The sequence below is a fragment of the Sarcophilus harrisii genome, chromosome 1 (assembly GCF_902635505.1).
Source record: "Sarcophilus harrisii chromosome 1, mSarHar1.11, whole genome shotgun sequence".
Classification (NCBI taxonomy): Eukaryota; Metazoa; Chordata; class Mammalia; order Dasyuromorphia; family Dasyuridae; genus Sarcophilus; species Sarcophilus harrisii.
Genome location: NC_045426.1, coordinates 313277319 through 313297625, shown reverse-complemented (window position 1 = coordinate 313297625; position 20307 = coordinate 313277319). Strand labels below are relative to the sequence as shown.

Below are 20307 nucleotides of genomic sequence, written 5' to 3'. Positions count from 1 at the left end.
ATGTTTTCTAAACCCTTTTTCTCCTTTGACCCGACCAATGCAGATAAGACTGAAGTTCAAGTTAGTAGGTTCCCTACCCACTCTCCTCTTGTAGACTTCTACTTGTCCATCTCAATTACTCAGTCTGGTGCATTTTCTACATCTTTGTGGAGGTATTACACTGGGGAGAACTACTATACCTCTTCGTGCTATTCCTTTGACTGCCTCTTTCACATCTACCTAGGTGATCAAACCTTCAATCAAATAGCTATTTAAATCCCTTCTGTATGAGGGTTTCTCTGGAAAACAAAGCAATATCTGAAAATATATTTCCCCTATAACACCATCACAAAAATACACTTGCTCCTATTTTATTTATTTAATGTAAATGATTTACATATTCAGTCAAAGCTTTTCGTTAAGTGTCTTTTATGTCTTACTGCATCAATAAACCATCTAAAAAACAAGAATCAAATCTATCTTAATTGTGTTGTACAATGAAGAGAATGGTACACTCAAGTAAGCAAGTAAAAAAAGCTTTCAATGAGGTTAAAAAGGAAGGTGGACATATTAGGAAATTAATTTCTTCTTCTCCTTTACCTGAAGACTGTCTACCTAGAGAAGGTATAAGGCATAATGGTGGAAGACACTATGGGGTAGAAGCTAGCTACTGTGTTCCTCTAATCTAGAGGTATGTGCAATGAGCATTCCATTTGGAACATTTCTTCAATAAATTGTAAGCAGTCTATATAAAAAGAGATAAGGATCCTCTTTAAAGATGTCAGTTGGGTGGAGGATCTCCTAAACAAAGAGGTACCCAAGCCCAAACAAATTTCTCCAAGATTTCTGAAAATGGAGCAGCATGGGTGCCCTAACAAACACATTTGAGGGATGACAAGGCACAAAAGTGAGAACAATGAGGCAACATTCATAAAAGATCATTCCATTTTGAAATGATTCCCTGAAACATGGGCCTCTGCTGTAAGCTTTGGCTTATAATATTCCAGTGACACCAGAGAGTCCATCACCATACAGGCAGCAGAGATGATGGCAGACTGTCATGTTGAAGAGTGATATCAGATGTATTTCACACATGGCTCATAATGCCACCCAAACAGCAGTACCCACCCGTACACTTCGTATCAAAACCCCTAGTCAGTCCTGGCAAAAATGAGCAACAGAGATAGGCTAAGGCTTGATGGTAAGGTCCAGAAGAGTGCATCATGAGGTTAGACAGTACTCCAGAGAGCTGGGTCTGGAAAATCACTCACTTCTCCTACTTCACTGAAGGGCTTTCCACCTTGAATGAATGTCAACTTGTACCTTAGCCTGACAGGCTCCTGGGGAAAAAAAGATCAGAAATGAAAAGTTTTCCAAAGGATAGAATACTGAGTAGAGCCTAAAACCTCCCAAGGAGTCTGAAATGGAAAAGATCACCCTTTTTAAAGGAAAACTTTTGAACCATAAGAAAGCAAAGAAGAATGCTTCCAACCAACCCAAAGACCAGGGAGTATACTCAGCAGGCATTAAAACAAGGAACATTCAATCTAGACATCTGCCCCATAGCACCTATTCCTGGATTTTAAAAAAAAGCAACTTGGGACCAGAAGATGCAACATTTCTGGCCTGGGTTATGAAGAGCTCACAATCAACGCGAGTGTCTGAATAGTAACAGGTTAAATAATAGAAGCTGCTGAAACAATTTAATGGCTCCAAGTTGGTCTATATTTTGAATTTATCTATAGTTCCCAGATATAAAAGGGAGTGAGGGAAAGAGAAGACGACACGAAGGCTCCCTTGTCCACAGAAGAGCTAGATTTCTTCAACCTAGTTCACAACCCCTTGAATTCAGAGACAGGTGGGTGGCAAAGTATATAGTGTGTGGCTGGACTAAAGTCAAAATACCTGGGTTCAAAATCCTGCCTCAGACAATTAATAACTCCATGACCCTGAGCAAGTCATTTAACCCTATCTCCATTTCTTCGACTATAAAATAAAATCATAATAACATAGTAGAGCTGTTTTAAAGATCAACTTGGACAACATCTATATAGCACTTAGCACAGTACTTGGTACAGAGCAGGTGCTTAATAACTTATTTCCTTATGCTATCTTTACTTCCAATGTTCCAATCAAACAAACTAACAAGGAATGGAGATGTGAAAAAAATTGACTTTAGGATATTCAACAGGTAAAAATACCACTAAGGAAGGTCTCCATGCCCAGAAAAGAACAATCTGTTCTCCAGCCTGAAGAAACAGCGAAATGGTATCCTCATTAGGTAGCAGTACTTACTTTGTGTGGATTTGCAAGCAGCAGAACCTGAGAGATCACAGCGGGTGGCAGCAGTGGACTAAATGCAGGAAGCTTAGAACTGGAGGCTGGTTGCAATTTCACTTTCATTGCCTGCCAGTTAAAAAAAAAAAGTGATGATGACACCCCAACTTAGATAAAGATCGTCTCCCAAGCTCTTTAGCCCATGTACCAACAAGGTATTAGGTGTGCCCATCTTTCCAAAGCAACTCCAAAGTTGACTATTACCGTCTTTGTTTTTTTTTTTTTTGGAATACTATTCTTTCCTGGCTTTCCTCCTAAGCATCTCATTGTTCCTCCATGCTTTTTGCTGAATCTTTAGCCAGGTCATGCTTGCTTACCATTGCTATCTCTTCCCATCTTCCTCTTTCCACTATTTCTTTGCGATCTCAGCAGCTCCCATTAATTCAATTACCATCTCTATGCTGATGATTCTCAAATCTACTTATCTAGGCCAAACTTCTTGGCTGACATCTAGTCTCAATTCTCCAATTGCCTGGTGAACAGCTCAAACTGGATGCCCTGTAGACAGTTTTAAACTCAATATTTTGCAAACTAAACTCACTAACTTGCCCTACAATCCTCCCCTTTTTCCTCAATTGTCCTTTATATTGTCAAGGATATTACCAGCCTCCCAGTTAGGCACTCACAATCAAGGAGCTGACTGTTTTCAGCTAAGTTTTAAGTAAATATTATTTCAACAACTGATTTCATTATTTTAACTATCTAAACCTAAGAAAATGATGAAGAAAAATGTGAATAATTAAGATTAAACTGCCAGCATACCGTATGTCATCCTTAATTGCTTACTATCTCAACCACCATATCCAATTTGTTACCAAAACCTAATCTTACCTTTGCATTATCTCTTCTGTATGTCCCCTTCTCTCCTCTAACGCTGTCACTACCTGGGTACAGGCCCTCATCACCTCTCATTTGGACTATGACAATAACCTGTTGCTTGGTCTCCCTGCCTCAAGTCTCTCCCTCCCATGGTCCATCCTCCATTCATCTGTCAAAGGTCTTGCCATGTCTCCATCCCCCCCAACGCAGTCACCTCCAGTGGTACCCTATCAACCATGGGATTAAATATAAACTCCTTTGGCAATCAAAATCCTTTGTAACTTGACCTCTCCTACATTTCCAGTCTTCTTACATCTTATAGCTGGCCCCTCAACATAGCCTATAATCTAGTAACACTGGTTCCCTTGGGGTTCCTCCCACAAGACAGCCTGCTTCCCAAGTATTTTCACATGCATAGGCATGTTCTTTTTCATCTCTGCCTCCTGGCTTTTTTCAAGTACCTACTAAAATCTTACCTTGTACAGAAAGCTTTTAACAGACTCTTTGAATATCTATCTTTGTTTGTATATGGCGAGCATTTTTCTTTGTATCTTTTGCACTTACAGTGCCTGACATAGAGTAAGCATTTAATAAATATTTAATTACTACCTTTATAATATATAAATCCCAGAAGACCTATTCCTCCTTCATTCCTTTTTTCATTATTTTCCTTGATCTTTTGTTCTATTAATTTGCCAATTTTTTTTAAAAGTCTCACTTTGGAAGATAAAGCTGTAAATTAAATTCAATAAAATTATCCTTTTTATTGTGTAAGTATTGACCAGCCATAAATATTGATTTTTTTTTAAGTTTTGAATTCCAAAGGCTATCCTTCCTTTCCTTTCCTTCTTCCTCCCTGAGATGTTAAACAATCAGATATAGATTATGCATGTGCATAATTTATCATATAAATTTCCATAGTCATTTTGTACAAGACTTGAACAAAAGAAAAAAATAAAAGAAACTGAAAAATAGCATACTTTAATCTGTACTGAACCAATAAGTTCTTTCACTAGATGCAAATAGTCCTTAGTCCTTTGGGATTGTATTAGTGAAAATAACTTGTCATTCACAGTTCTTCATCATATAATATAATGTTACTGTGTACAACTGAGTATACTGTGTATACTCCTGGTTCTATTCACTTTACTGGGCATCAATTCATATAAGTCTTTCCAGCTTTTTCCAAACTCATCCAGCTTATTTCACCATTGTCATAATATTATTCTATCACAATCATAAACGACAGCTTAGTTAACCATTTCCCATTGATAGACATTCCTTTGATTTCTAATTCTCAGCAACTACAAAAAGGAGCTACTAAAAATATTTTTGTGCAATTAAGTCTTTCACATTCCCTCCAACATTTATCATTATCTTTTTCTGTCATCTTAGCCAAAGATTTAATTTGCATTTTTCTAATCAATAGTGATATAGAGAATTTTTTCCATATGATTATAGATAGCTTTCATTTCTTTGAAAATCACCTATTCACATCCTTGACCACTTATCAATTTGGGAATGACTTGTAGTTTTATAAATCTGACTCAATTCTGAGAGATGAGAGCCCTTTATCAAAAAAGTTGACTGCAAAATTTCCGCATTTTTTGCTTTCCTTATATATAATATTGATTGCATTGGTTTTGTTTATACAAAAACATTTTCATTTTGTAATCAAAATTATATTTTACATTTTGTAATGTTCTTCTATCTTCTTTAATCCTAAAATCTTTCCTTGTAATAAATCAAACAGATAAATTAATACATGCCGTCTTAATTCATTTATGGTATCACCATTATGTGTAAATCATGCAATGATGGAAAATGTTGGTATATAGCTAGCTTCTGCTATACTGGTTTCCAATTTTCTCAGCAGTTTTTGTCCAATGACTTTTTATTCCATAAACTTGGATTTATCAGATTATCAGATTACTATGGTTGTATTTACTATAAATTAATTTGTACCTAAACTAATGTACTGATCCACCACTCTGTTTTTAGCCAGTGCCAAATTATTTTGATAATTAAACTTTACAATTTGAGATCTGATATGACTAAGGCACCTTCTTTCATATACTTTTTTTTTCTTTCACATACTTTTAACATCAATCCCCTCAATATTCCTGAGCTTTTGTTCTTCCAAATCAATTCTGCTATCAGTTTTTCTAACTCTATAAAATAAATTTTTAATAGTCTAAAAAATTCCTTCCCACTTCCTGGTTCCAAACAGATTTCTTTCTGGCAAAGACCCAGATAAATAGCTTAAGGTTCAGAAAAAGGATTCAGGAGTTGAAGGTTTCAGGAAAAAAGTTTATATCAACCACTCACCTTTGGCACAGCCACCTGAAACACAATATCCCAGACAGGTTGTGACGCTGTGCTCAGCATGGACAGCAACAGTACCTGTACCTCTGGGAAACCTGGGGGCCCAGCCTGGGAAAAATGGAGCAAGACTTTGAAACCATTTCGATCATACACGGTGATAGGAGGCAAGTCACCTGGTGGAAAGGGACCCAATTAGGAAGAACAATAACTACAAATTCCTCTAACACCTTAGTACTCAAAGGGCAATGATTAATTCATTGTAACAGTTCCAGGCCTAAGGAACTACTTCCTATACCTGAGAATAAAGGATTTTATATCACGATCATTTCCGCCTCCACTCCTCAACCACTTTTATCTATCCACCTTAAAAAATAGGAAAAACTTACTCCTATGAAGGGACTTGATCTTAGAAAGGAACAAGTTAAAGATGAGGAAGAAGAGGTCTATGTGTGCCACTTTCTGTAACAGGCAGTGAGAGTCGATGACACTCATTATCATATTTAATCTTTATTTCTACCTGAGCACATTCTCATGGCTTCAGTTATCAGAACTATTTGACTGATGTTCAAATACGTATTTACAGCCATAGCATTTCAGCAGTGCCCCAATTATGCATGTGCAGAATACTTCCAAATAGATGTCCTATTGATACCTCATAGCATCTAAGATTAACTTTTTCTCTTGCAAATTTATCAGTCCACTATATACTATCCTTATCCTAATCCCAACTTCCCCAAGACATTTTACTCTTTCTTCTTTGTTCAGATACAAAATTCTATAAATTCTACCTCTAAAATATTTCCCAGATCCAGCCTTTCCTTTCTACTCCCCCTGCCATCATCTTACTTACATATAATATAACTGCAATATATTATATAATAACGGCATAAAATATAACTGCAACTGAAAATATAGTATAACTGTAAACGGCTATACTATATATTCTATATAAATATAGTATAATTGCAAAAGCTTCTAACTGGTTTTATCACTTGTTTTTCTCTTTTCCAATCCATTCTAACTACTGCTACTCAAATCTTCTTCCTAAAACAATTGTTATTAAATGTCATGACTCTACTTGGAATGGCTTTTCATCTATATCTTGATTCAAAACCATTATACACCTCTCACTCATCTCCATGAATTCCCTTACATCAATTTCCTCATAGCCCATTCCTCCTCATTGTTCAGTCCTGCCTTTCTACCCTTTATTTATATTGTATTACTGCTTTAAAAATTTCTTTCCAACTCCCCTCGACCTAATATCAATTTTATCATTCTTCAAGGAGCTGCTCAATCTGACTTCCTTCATGAAATCCTTCAACTTCTTTTTTTGAACTTTCTCATATTACCTCAGATGGTCACAGCACATGTCAGCATTCAATTGAAGTAGTGACTTTACAGCCAATTCCTTCTTTCTTCACTCCTACCTCAACATTTTTTGGTCTACATTCTTAATTAAAACTAAACTATCTTGGAAGATCTAACTCGGTTTCAATTGATCAATGATGGACAGAAGCTGCTACACCCAAAGAAAGAACAATGGGAAATGAATGTAAACTGTTTGTATTTTTGTTTTTCTTCCCAGGTTATTTGTACCTTCTGAATCCAATTCTTTCTGTGCAACAAGAGAACTGTTCGGTTCTGCACACATATATTGTATCTAGGATATACTGTGACATATTTAACATGTATAGAACTGCTTGCCATCTGGGGGAGGGGGTGGAGGAAGGGAGGGGAAAAATTGGAACAGAAGTGAGTGCAAGGGAAAATGTTGTAAAAAATTACCCTGGCATGGGTTCTGTCAATAAAAAGTTATAATTATTAAAAATAAAATAAAATAAAACCTTCAAAAATAAAAAAACTAAGCTATCTTGCTGTCTGAAGAACTGGTAAGAAAATGGACTGTACTCACTGGGCTTAATTGATTCTAGTGGAACAAAAACTTGAGCTAGAGATTTATTCAGGGGTGTTGACAGGGAAGAAGTATCTCCTGGTCTCATCTCCCAAGACTGTTCCGGGAAGGAATTGTTGCTCATTGGTGAATCTTTGGGAAGTGTTTTCTGATGAAGGAAATTCCTGGAAGAAAATAATTTAAAAATAAAAAGTTAGAAAACACACACACACATCTATTTTCATGCTCTCTTTTATGTTCCTGAGGGGGCCGAGTAACAGGGAAGCCAATAGAGGAGCTGGCCAACTAGGATTTCCCTAGGTTTCCTTACATTGTGACTACATAGGATTACTGTGAAGATCAAACCACTCATTCTAGAAACAATTTGTGCAAAATGCTTTAAAAATGTAAATTATCAACATATCTGCCAACTGAAGAAAGAAATTGCAAACTACTTATCTTTTGCTAAAAAAAAAAAAACAAAACGGGGTGACAAAGAGTCAAACACCACTAAAAGTACTGAACATTATGTGCCAGGCTCTGTAGGGAGTTAAAAAAAAAAACAAAAAACAAAAACAGCTCTTATCAAGAGATACTTAGGTTTTATTAGGGGAGACAACACATACATATACATGTATATGAGTATATATACACATACATACACACATACAAACATATACATAAAGAATATATACAAAGTAAATAGAAATTAATCGGGAGCGAAGAAATCATTAGCTGGCAGAAATTCATGAAGAAGGAGGTATTTCCCATTTAGGAAGCATACATGAGGAAGGAGAGCATTCCAATACATAAGTATTGGCAGGAGACAGAATATAGTGTGTAACGAAAAGAAAAGGGGGCAGCTAGGTGGTCAGTAGATAAGAGCACCAGCACTGAAGTCAGGAGGACCCAAGTCAAGTCAGGACCTAAGTTCAAATCTGGCCTCAGACACTTAACACTTCCTAGTTTTGTGACCCTGGGCAAGTCACCTAACCCCAATCACCTCAGGGGAAAAAAAAAGAAAAGTCTGACATGGCTGAACTGCAGAGTTACTAGAAGGGAATAATATGAAGAAAAAATAGAAAAATAGAAAAGGAACAGGCCACAAAGAACTTAAATGCCAAATAATACTGGGAAATAAAGTGATATGGTCAAACTCGGACTAAGTGGTAGACTTGTTGGCTTTGTGGAGAAGAGCAAGAAGGCAGGAAGAAGAACAAGAAGGTTATTAAAAATGATCCAAAGGAGAAGTGAAGAGGACCTGAATTAGGAGTGGCTCCGAGTTTTCCAAAGGAGCAGTATGCAAGAGATGTGGTATAAGAATTATGTTTTGCCAACTGATTGAGATTGTGGAGTAAAACAGAACTGAAGAAGCCACCTCCTTAAGGAAGCATCCTCCGTCAGCCAAGTTGAAAAAGTTTGGGATGTTAACCTTCAGGAACTTAAGAATATCCGGTTAGAAATACCCAAAAGGCAATTTTTACAATAGGACTGAAGGTCAGGAATGAGTAGGGCTAGATTACTATTAACTGCCTCTTAAAAAGATCTTTTTAATCTTCTGACAGCTATGCAGACATGTCCAATCAGGCAGATGCTCAATAAAGAATGGTTATAAAATTCATAAGATTAACTATAACCAATAGGAACATCACAGAATTGGAATAGAGTGAATATTTTCCACAACATCCACTAAATCTAACTTTGGCTGATTATTCCCATCATTGTTGGATACCTATATGGGCAGTTATATAAACAATAGAAGACAATTTCAAATGGTGGGATGCCATGAGTGTTAAATACAAAATCCTAAAAGGATGGATTTTATGAAAAGACCAATGGATATTACTACAAAGAAAAAACTTGTATTCATCATTAAATCAAGTCACCTCACCCCATTTGCCTCTTCATTTGTAAAATGTGGATAATAACAACACCTCCCTTCCAAGATTGTTTTGACGATTAAATAAGATAATTGCAAAGAATTTAACAATTACATTACCTGACAATGTTTCCCACGGAGTGGGAGGGATTCAAATTAAGCTGAGCCAAGAAAATATTATGACTACAAAAATGTAAATGGAAAAAAAAAATAACCATAAAGTCAAAATGATGCTGTATATATGGCCCCAAAGAGGAAATCAGTGTTCTTTTTACATAAGCTGAGGCCCGCAGGAGTGAATCATTACATATAATCTCAAATATTTTTTCAGTGAATTGATCAATCTCACTTTTTTGTCTTCCTCTTTTTCTTTTTTAAAAATAATTATAAAAATATTCAGGCACTGCAAAAATAAAAGATGCCAATAAATATTTATTTAAAAAATAAAATCTACTGTTATAACTTGTACCAGTCATCTTAATCCTCTTTTTCAAAATGCAGCCCTTCAAATATTTTATATTCCTACCTGTTCCCAATTCCCACTTCTCTTATGCCATGATTTGGAGTTCCTTCACCATACTAGCTGCCTTACCAATTTGTCATTGTCACTCTTTAAACATGTAATACAACATTCCAAATGTACTTCTGCAAGAGAAGGGCAGAATGAAACTATTACCTCCCTAGTATTAGACACTATACTTCATTTAATAGCCTTTTTTTTGCCAACCATGTTAAAGTGTTGATTCATAATGAACACCTCAGCACTTTCAAGTATGCTGTTAAAATATGCCTCATGTTTTTCCTCAGTTGAATTGAAAAACTTTACATTTATTCTTATTAAATTTCATTATGTTTAGCTGAATCTTATCAGTTTTGCTCCATGGATTTATTATTTGTCACTTTTCTGAATTACAAAGTTACTAATCTTTTTTGATTCCATGCTTTCCAATATAGAAACTGACACATTTGGAAGTAGAAAAAGATAAGATAAAACACCCAGAAAGCCAGCCCTAGGAATCATAGGTACTCTGAAGACAAATAAAGATGTTTCATAGTAAGATATCTTTATCCAATTGTCCTCTGCCTCTTTTTCACATGATCTGAAAGTTGAGCCTAAAATTCTCAGTAGCCTCCAGAAAAGCTCATAAAAACACATGTTTACAGAGGGGTTTGGAGGTAAGAGATAGGATTAGAGGGAAACAATATTAAGGCAGCAGAGAAGGGATGAGGGAAGAAGCAACATGCTCTGGATAAACTGTCTTGTTGATGCAAAGATTTTTCCAGAAGGGTCTTAATGTTGCTCTTGGAAGTCTCTTCTCTGGGTTGTCCCCCAACCCATGAAACTACTGGAATTGTCTATAAGAAAAACTCTTTATTCCAAATTTTCATTCCCACCCACTCCCTGCTATACTCACAATGTGCTCGATGGGTCAGGGATTAGAGGTGTCTGGGGAGCAGACAAGTCCAATAACAATTTCTTCTCCTGAGAGCTTCTTTGGGAGCCATTAATCTGGTCAGTCCTGCCAGGCAAGGCAGGCAAGGGCTTCTTGGCCACTGCATTGGGAGAGAAATTCCCTTCCTCCAGGCAACCATTCTCTGGGGCAATCTGTCAGACCAGAACCACATAAAGTAAGAAAACACATTTCCCCAAAGCCAAGGCCAGGAGTATGCACGCCAAAGAACTAAAAGGGAGGCATGTCTCAGGAAAGACGGGCCATTTAGTCCCACTCAGCCAAACAGACAGATGCCTTCTTATTTTAGCCAAAGAGCTCGGAGCTCTTAATCTGTCACCTAAGAAACATACACACACGCACGCACGCACGCGCACACACACACACACACACACACACACCCTCTTTTCTCTCTCTTTTTCTCCTCCCGCCCCTCCAAGATACATCGATCACCAGAAACTAGAGTCTATGCTTCCTGATTTTAGACTGAAGCAGAAAAGAATGGTGGGGAACAGAAATTATTAGAAGTATAAACCAGAGAAAGGTAGGAGTTAAGACCCATATTAATTTTAGCTGAGCAATATAATTTGAAAAGATTTTAGGTCTCCAATTCATTTCCCTGTCACATCTCTGCTATCAGAAATGATGTTGCCATAAAAGTGAGTTTAAGAATATCCACCACCCTCCTTTCATGGCCCTGGGACAGGCTTCCTCACCTGAAGAGAATCAAAGTCTAAGGATGTCTTGTGTGTTTCTGGGGCATCATTGAGACCTGCAGATAGGTAACAAGCAATTATTAGAAAATACTCACATCCCCATCATTCCTGGAAGAGGCCAGGCATCCAAATAGTTTATTTCTAAAGTCCAAGTAAAAGCTCACATCTTTGTGACTCCACTAAAAGTATAGATACTTTTCCCCAAAGGGAAACCCATATAGTGCTCCCTAAGTTATATGGACTTCCTTATGCCACTCACCCACCTAAAGTAGCCAGCTCTTTCTCTAGAAGACAAGATGATATGAGCTCACACTGCTGGGAAGGGACGCCAGATGCAGAGTCCAGTTCAGAAAAGTCAATCAAGGAGTAGGTTTTGATGCTGGCTTCTTTATCCTTTAAGGCTAGAGAAGGGGACAGTTAGCTTCTGAGAGTATGGGACTACCATCTAAACACAGCCAAATCTGGACATCTCTTCATAAACATATCAGTTTTCTCCCTCAATCTTCATGGGGGCTCTGGGGAAAATGTAGCTGCCTAGGAAGTGCCCTTCCACTATCACATCCATCTTATTTTATGATTCATGAATATTTCTTAATATTTCTAAAAATTTTTAAAAAGATGGGGGGGGTTGGAGAGAAAGGGAGAATCTAGAATTCAAAATTTTAAACAAATGTAAAAAATTATTTTACATGTAATTGGAGAAAAATAAAAAATATTAACTATAGAAAATAAAAAAATAACTAAAGGTAAGTGTGACAAGTTAAAATAAACTGCTTCTGGGGCAGCACAACACAATGGATGGAGCACTGTCTTTGGAGTCAGGAGAACCCGAGTTCAAATTTAACCTTAGACACTTAAACTAATTGTAACCTTGGGCAAGCCACTTAACCTCAACTGTCTTGCCAAAAATAATAATCACCATCATCATAATAAACTGCTTCACTCTGAAAAAAACAAAAAACACTATTAAGGTAATCCTGCAAAGTGAAAAGTATATAGAATATGAAAGGTGTGCTACCTTGGGAGGCAGGCAGCTCTCCCTGGGTACTTCTGGTGACTGTGCTGGCCATCACATTCCCAGCATTGACTTGCCCCTCCACCACCTGCTTATATAGGAGAACACCCTGAGTAAGAATGTCATTGGCCTGGAGAATCTCTGCTGCAAAAACAAGAGGAAAAAACAAGTCACTTGGTCTAGTCCATCAACAGTCCCCAGTTCCAGGCTTACTTTAGCTATTTTTTATACAAACTTCACTATCCACAGAAATCCACATATCCCTCTACTTTCTCCCTCAACCAGAAAAGTAGCATTTTTTATTTTCACTTGATTCCAATAAGGTCATATTAATCCAACTGAATCAATGAAGCCTCTGGTCACAACTGTAGCTACTCTACAGTTACTCTCACCATTGAGATACAGACCTGTTAGCCTCCAAAAAAGTAGGAGCCAGTAACAATGCTAATCTTTTAACGTAGCTTAAACTAGAGAATGACTAACAGGACCTTCTCAATTCATTTCTGTCCTTTGGTTTGTAGCTGATCAAAGTCAGCCAGAATGCCAGGCCCAGCAGCTTGCAGAAGGCATGGAAAACAAGTTAGAAACACTGGCAAGGAGAAACTAGCACCATCTTCAGAGAGAGCTGAACAAATCTCACATCAAAGATACCTTCCTCTTCTCCCAGCTGCTCACAGAGCTTGAATGCCAAGCCCAGAGCCACAGCTTCATTCAGAGACATAAAAAGTTCTCCCCATTAAAACAGAATTGAACATCCCTTGTCTAGCTTTGCCCAGCTGGTTCCTTCAGTCTCTACTCCCCCTCTAGCTCTGACTACCTCTTCTCCAACTTTTTTAGATCATTAAAATATACCTTCCTCACTTTCAAAAAAAAAAAAAAAAAAAAAAAAAAAGAGGAAGTCTTTGGGCAATTCAAACCAGATACCCAAACCTCAGTTACCACCACCTCTTAAACTACAGGACCAAAATTTATGTTTGTCTCATCCCCCAGCCCAGGATCACATCTGTGATCATGTTCCAGGGCATGGCTTCAAATGAAGAACTAAAAATAAAAAAACAAAAAACCCCCGTTACCTAGTGCCTCATCATCATCCACAGTGTCACTGGCAAGCCGGAACAGAGTGGGCCTCAGCTTTTCACACTTCTCGTACAGGTCCTAAGTGACAAAGAGACCACATGCAACCCAGAGCTCTCGGCTCGTGGCTGTCGGGGAGCAGTAGACGCCTGGCGGTGCTCCACAGGAAGCTCTTCCAATGAGCCACACTCCCCAGTGCCAGCCTACCCAAGTTCTCATCCCTTAAGCTCAATTCACTGTATATTTCAAAACCAAAACCAGTTATTACACTCAGAGGAAATAAGTATCTCAACTCTTGAGGATCCCAAACAGGAACCAATTTGGCCTTTGCACCTTCACAGCACTTTGTTTGGTAACTCTCTCAGGCCCTTATCACATACTGTACATAGTTATCTCTTTTTATGTCCTACCCCTTGCTAGACCATAAGCAGGGACTGACTCTCACATAAACTTTGCATATTCTCCCCACAAACCATAAAACTATAGCAACTAAATGTTGTGAAATTAACAGAGAACAAACCTGGCCTCAAAGAGATAAGAAAAGGCATCTCACTCAGCTACTCTACAGAGATTGGGGTCCATGAAGGCGGAACACTACCTCTAACAATAGTGTCCAAACAAACAGAAATGGACTCCCTTCGGGCTGTATAATGTTTCAGCATCTACATTCTGTTTTTATTTATTTTGTTAAACATTCCCTAATTATACTTTAACTTGGTTCAGACCACACTACAGAATGAGCCACCTGCTTTGATACCTCTGGCACATAACATAAGATGTTTCTGATATCCTGGTTTATTTTGCAAAATATCTTTTTCTCAGGAAAAAAAAAAAAAATATATATATATATATATGTATATGTATATATATAAAAAATTATGAAGGATGGTGAACTAGGAATTCTAAGAGGAAGTGCTTTCAGATTAGGGATACAATTTTATTCAAAGGCATGGAGATTGGAGACAGTATGTAGCTTATGAGAAACAATAAGTTACTTTGGCAAGATCAAAGAGTTCATTAAAGAAGCAAAGCATAATAAGGCTGGAAAAGCAGGTTGAAGGAAAGTTATGAAGGGGCTTAAATGATCCTAGAGGCAATGAATAAGAAATCACTGGGATTCATTAATGGAGACTTGTGTACTTTTGGCAGTTAAGTGGAGGATGAACTGGAGAGGGGAAAACACCTGAGGCAGGAAAACCAATTAGAAGCCTATCACAATATTCCAGGCCAAACCTCAAGGAACCAAAAGACAGGAGTGAGACTCCTTAGTGCAGTGGTCAGAGCACTGCACGAAAGAGGCTCCATGCTCTGATACTCTTGTCATATGAAATTATAAGGTGTCAGCCTTTCTAGACTTCAGTTTTCTCAGTTGTAAAATGAAGGTTTTGGACGAAATGATCTCTAAAGACTTTCTAATTATAACACTCTATAAGCCTATAAGAATATCCTGGGGTCACTCTGTTTCCTGCACAGTAGTAGTATATTCCTAAGGAAAAGTCAAATTAGTCCTCCCAGATGCCTTCTCAAAACTTCTGACAACTGATAATAGAGGACTGCTTTTTAAGAAAATGGTATCCCATGGAAAAACTCAACCTTTTGTTAGCCACATCTCTCAAAGCCAAGCCTGAGAAACAAGTACCCCACGCTTTCCAAAGGATTTGATGTGACAATGAGAATATTAGGTTGCAATGGTTCCCAACCTACAGAGGTAAACCCTACTCTTTTAGCTACGTCAGTCCATGGCATTTACTGTGCAGCTTTGGCCCCAAAAAGGGGAGGACAGGCAATAATTCAATGCTGGGTTTATTTTGGGATGACTGATTTATGTGATACTGAAAAGGGCAAGACAAACACATATTAAAAAATACACACACACACACACACACACACACACATCTTAAGAAAATCTTGTCTAGGATAACTTCCAATCTCAAAATTCACACAGCTTGTTTTTTTAATATGGCTCCTGAGTTTTAAGTTCTTAAAGAGGAATTCTTTTTAACATATGTATAGAGACCACCTCACCTTACAATTTGGAATATATTCCAGTGAAGAAAGTCTGATGGCTTTTTCTTTCTCCCTTTCATTTAAAGAGAGGGAGTGTGTATGTGTGTGTGTGTGTGTGTGTGTGTGTGTGTGTGTGTGTGTATGTCTGTGTGTGTATGTATGTGTGTAAAACTCATTAACAAAATCCAAAACTCATTAGTAAAGTGAGTTTACTTTGAGTAAACTCTTCTCAAAGTTTATGAGCCTCTTCTCAGAATGTTTTTTAAATGCAAAAAATACATATATTTTAAAGAAAATCAATTATAATAAGCCTAGTTATAAAAAAAATTTAAGTTCATAGAACACAGATAAAAAATCCTTGCTCTAGACACAGTGCCCCGATTTCTCCCAACTTCCTTCATTCCAAAATTGTTCGATTCTAATCTAATACCTGGAAAGTCAATTTCCTCCTCCAAGAAACCAGTTTCACAAATTATTTTGACCCTATTCAAGGTCCTCATTTTGGGCCTGTAACAAATCTAAATGCTCAAAGTTTCTAATATTCCCAATTTTTGTGGTTACCCAGATCTAGGATTACCTGTAGGCTTTTCAGGTCCAGTTGCTTCTGTTTTGGCCCTTGATGGTTGCTTACCATCTCCTTTATCAGTTTTACATTGCTGTGGACTTCCTGTATGGTGTTGATTCTCTTGGACACCTTCTCAGATTTCTCTTGTTCCTTCCAAAAGAATAGAAGAAAGGAGGTAAGTGAACAAGAACATTCTTGGTACTCACTACATTAGAGGTATCATCCCTTATAATTTCTTTTTTTGGACACTGACTTGCTACTTTAAGAAGATAGGGATGCTGAGATAAGTCACCCACTTGAAAGTAGGTTTCCTGATAAATTTCCCAAACTAGTCTTATTTTTATCCAAAGTTTTCAAATAGAATCTGTAGCAAATGTACACTGGTTTGGAATATCAGTATAAACCTTTACAAAACCACCTGAGCTGGGGCTGAGAATTAGATTAAGGAAGTGTCCATGCCCATTTTTCCCAGCAAACTGTCCATTCACACCCCTACACACATAGCTAACATACCTATGCTCTCCATCATCTTCTACCCAAGGATCAAACATTGTCAGAAGGAATAAAAGGAGTATATCTATCTTAAGACACAAGGCTCTCTCCAAAAGAACCAAAACACTATTAAAACACTATTAAACACTATTAACACTATTAAAAATTCTAAGATCTGGACTCTAGAAACTGGTTCCTATTACTGGCTCCTCTTTATCCAAAAGAAATAAAAAGTCTACTGCTGCCCACCTCCTTGATAAGGGTCTTGATCAATCTGTTGGCTGCCTGTAAATCTTCAGGATGGTTACTTTTCAGAAGTCTTGTCAAGAGCTGAGGAAGAAATTCCATGAGAAGATGACAGTAAGACCATAATTGTCCTTTTCTCCCATTTTTTTGTTCCTACTCGAACCCAGTGTCCCATCAGTGGCTATTCTCTGAGACACTGGACAAAACCAGGGCTTAATGAGTAGCTCATGCCACAGTAGAATGCTGAGACTATCATGTGGGTCCTGATCTTTCAAAGTTGGGGGAAAATGTGACTGCCCAAAAAGCAGAAAAGGAAAAGACATTGGATTGATACACCTGGAAGAAAGGAGGTGAGTGAATACCTGGCCTGAAAGTCAGGCTTCTGAGCACATATAAGAAACAAACCACTGTAGCATTTCTCCTTATTATTCAATGAAGGAAGCCAAAGAAGGAGTCAAACTGGCAGTACATCCACAGGGGAGGTCAGCCAGCTAAGGATGACAAAAGGCAGAAATATCACTAGATGTAACCTTGGAAACCCTTAAAATCTGATTATTCTCTACACCAAATGCTGGCTGATATAGGGGTAACTTTGGGAGGCTTTGGGTAGTTCATCCAGTTGAGAGTTGATGCAGCCAGATTAATACTTAAAACAAAGTCACCAGACTGATATGTAGTTGGCCTATCCCTCAACCTGTAGTAATTGTCTATTTCTCTACACACATATACATTCACCCCACTCAGGGTACCCTTCCTTTCCCCCTTTCATCCAGAATGTCCTTGATGTATTCATTTTATTCTGAATAAAAATACTAGTTATGTACACAGTACTACCTTAATTATTATATATACACATTCTCATTCTCTCTCTTTCTCTTTCTCTCTCTCTCTCTATATATTATACTATTTATACTACCTTAATATTACCTTAATAATTCCTGAACTACCTATCCGAGGATTAGAGAACCTGCACAGCATTATTTCCCTTCCTCACCTCTCCGCTCCTAAATATCACCAGCTAGAGCCCCAGGATGTGCTGGCAGATACACACACACACACACACACACACACACACACACACACAATTTCCTTTTATCCAAAGCTTTCAAAATCACTACATCGTTTCCAGAAGCCAGATCCCTTTCTATCTCTTGCATGAGTTCACAGAGGCTTAATGACCACTAAGTTGGATGCTTAAGGATCTTCTAGAAGGACTTAGGGACCTATAGTCATAGCCCATAGACAATCTATGTAAAAACCTCCTCGTGTGTTGCTTATCAGGCAGACCATGAAGAGGAAGTAAAGATTAACCCTCCAACACAAAGGTAGGTAAAAGAAAAGTATATTAATTAATTACCTTTGATTTTTCTTCATCAGCATCAAAGATGGAGCTCTTGGGCCTGGGAGAAGGTGGGGGTAAGATTTTGTCCACTGGTAATTTGGGGTCTTGTTTAATGATTCCTGAAACATGCAACACCTAGATTTCAAATGCTGCCTCTGCTCAGCCCTCATGGGGGTCTTGGCGACCTCAGATTGAATCCAAGAATCTTATAGTTTAAGAAGGCTCCCTCTGCAAAGAATCTGAAGGGCCTAATCCCTGGTGTCCTGTAAGGGACAGACAAGTGCACTTGCTAGGTAGGATACATCCAGCATAGTTTTAGACCATCTTTGAGGGAAATTCTATGGATCAACACAAAGGCAGGGGCATGGATGCTTTAGGAGAGTCAGTGACTCTCTACCACTACAAGGTGACTGCTACTGAACAGTAGAGACAAAGCCTAACTCTGAGACCAATGAACTTTAGACTTTACACACTCGAAGCCACATTGGGTCATCTTGATGAAACATATCCCCAAATCCAACAATCACTGAACGATTCCTGACTAACCTCCCAAAATCGGGGTCAGGAGGTAGACAGAGAGGGAAAGGTAAAGTTCTTAAAACTCAAAATAAATAGGAATGTAATATAAGCTAGACCTTGTTTCTTCAGCATCTGATAAGCATCTCGTATTTTGATATCCTCAGGAAACCAAACTGTCCAACTGAACATTATTTCAATAATTCTTGATTTGACTTTGTCTGTGGTCCAGGATCCAAGATACTAAAAGTGAAGGGTAGAAAGATGGAATTTTAGACCATTAAAAAATCTGAGAAACAGTCCAGTCCAAAACCAACAGTATTTAAGTAATACAATTGGTGTCAGGTCCCTGGGAGCTCCAGAGCTATTTTCCCCTTGCTGTCCAAGTTGCTTGGCTCTCACCTTTCTTTTTACTACACAATACTCTCCACTGTTCTTTTTACTACCCAATACTTCCAACTAAATGTTAGGCAGTAGAAGGTAGGTTTCAGATATAAGTCCCAAAGCTGACCAACATTTGCTGACTATTTAGTATATGGGTATAATTCTAGGCTTAGAGACTTCCTTGCTGCCTCAGGACGGAAGGATTCATTCTCTAAACCCAATCTTGCTTAAGACCCTCCATTCCATTTTCTGGGGATGCTCATTAAAATACTATAGGAATGAATTAAGATAGAAGCCCAAAAAAGTAAGGAAGATGATTTCCCTCAAAATATGGGAAACAGAAAGACATTGATGAGGCTCAAAATGAAACCTAAGTCTGCACACCAATAACTCCAAACCTAGCATCCATTCAAACTAAAGAATTCCTTCAAGTGCCTCTTTGAATTATATGTTACATTTCATTACTTCCAAAGATCCCCCCTAAAGAATCAGATCACAACTCCTCCATGCTTCAGTTGATGATTTAATGAGTTGCCTTGGACAAAAGAATTCACCACCTACCCTTTGGGAATGGGCCTCTCTGAATATAGCTAACTTGATACTCAGGAAATAGGCTGCTTAGGATCTTTAAATTTTTGTTAAGACCTGCTAGAATTTATATTCCACTAACATAACCTTTAAAAACTCAGGGTTTCCTGGGACATACTCACCTTTGGAGAAAGCACTTTGATCAGCTCATTCAAAAAGCGGAACTTGGCCACCTCGCCATGGAATTTCTCTCCACAATAGTTCATGCACACCTCCAGTACCTAGAAAGGGCCAATTAGTTTTCAGCACAAGAAGAACTCATGTCTACTGGGCTCCTATTCATGGGGCCAAGGATGAGCAGCTTCTGGTAGGATAGCATCTGTCACTCAATTCAGATGCCCCTCCTTCAAGAAGACCCATGAGAAATACCTAAGAGGGAGAGTAGGCCATTACTCTGGTATAAGAATTTCCAAGAAATCTTACTGGCCTTAGACCCATTAGAAAGAAAGAAACAGGATCCTATGTAGCCCAACTCTAATCTAAGAAAGGACTCCCCACCTAATTTCTGCATTGGCCATACCCAAAATCCAACAAGACCTCTGGGGCCCCACTTTCAGGTCACTGAAAATGGTGTCATTTTAAATAACAATGCCATTTTTAGGCTGATGTCTTATAAAATCAAAATGCAACACCCTAAAAATCGCTGATGGCTAAGTTTTGTGTCATCTTATTAAAGCT

The 20307-nt window shown here is 38.0% G+C and overlaps 1 protein-coding gene across 1 annotated transcript in view; it reads right to left on the bottom strand.

The window, feature by feature from the left end:
* Positions 1 to 339: 339 nt before the first annotated feature.
* Positions 340 to 20307, bottom strand: part of GGA2 (golgi associated, gamma adaptin ear containing, ARF binding protein 2) — a 35106-nt gene continuing 15138 nt past the window's right edge. The window contains exons 4-17 of the mRNA XM_012543010.3: positions 19752 to 19850; positions 18777 to 18900; positions 18157 to 18260; positions 16803 to 16883; positions 16074 to 16211; positions 13489 to 13570; positions 12419 to 12559; positions 11664 to 11801; positions 11401 to 11456; positions 10649 to 10839; positions 7376 to 7539; positions 5464 to 5633; positions 2275 to 2385; positions 340 to 1319 (exon numbers count right to left, since the gene is read on the bottom strand). Coding sequence (XP_012398464.2) covers positions 1209 to 1319; positions 2275 to 2385; positions 5464 to 5633; positions 7376 to 7539; positions 10649 to 10839; positions 11401 to 11456; positions 11664 to 11801; positions 12419 to 12559; positions 13489 to 13570; positions 16074 to 16211; positions 16803 to 16883; positions 18157 to 18260; positions 18777 to 18900; positions 19752 to 19850 — 1710 coding nt within the window. The 3' untranslated portion in view covers positions 340 to 1208. The remainder of the gene's footprint in view (positions 1320 to 2274; positions 2386 to 5463; positions 5634 to 7375; positions 7540 to 10648; positions 10840 to 11400; positions 11457 to 11663; positions 11802 to 12418; positions 12560 to 13488; positions 13571 to 16073; positions 16212 to 16802; positions 16884 to 18156; positions 18261 to 18776; positions 18901 to 19751; positions 19851 to 20307) is intronic.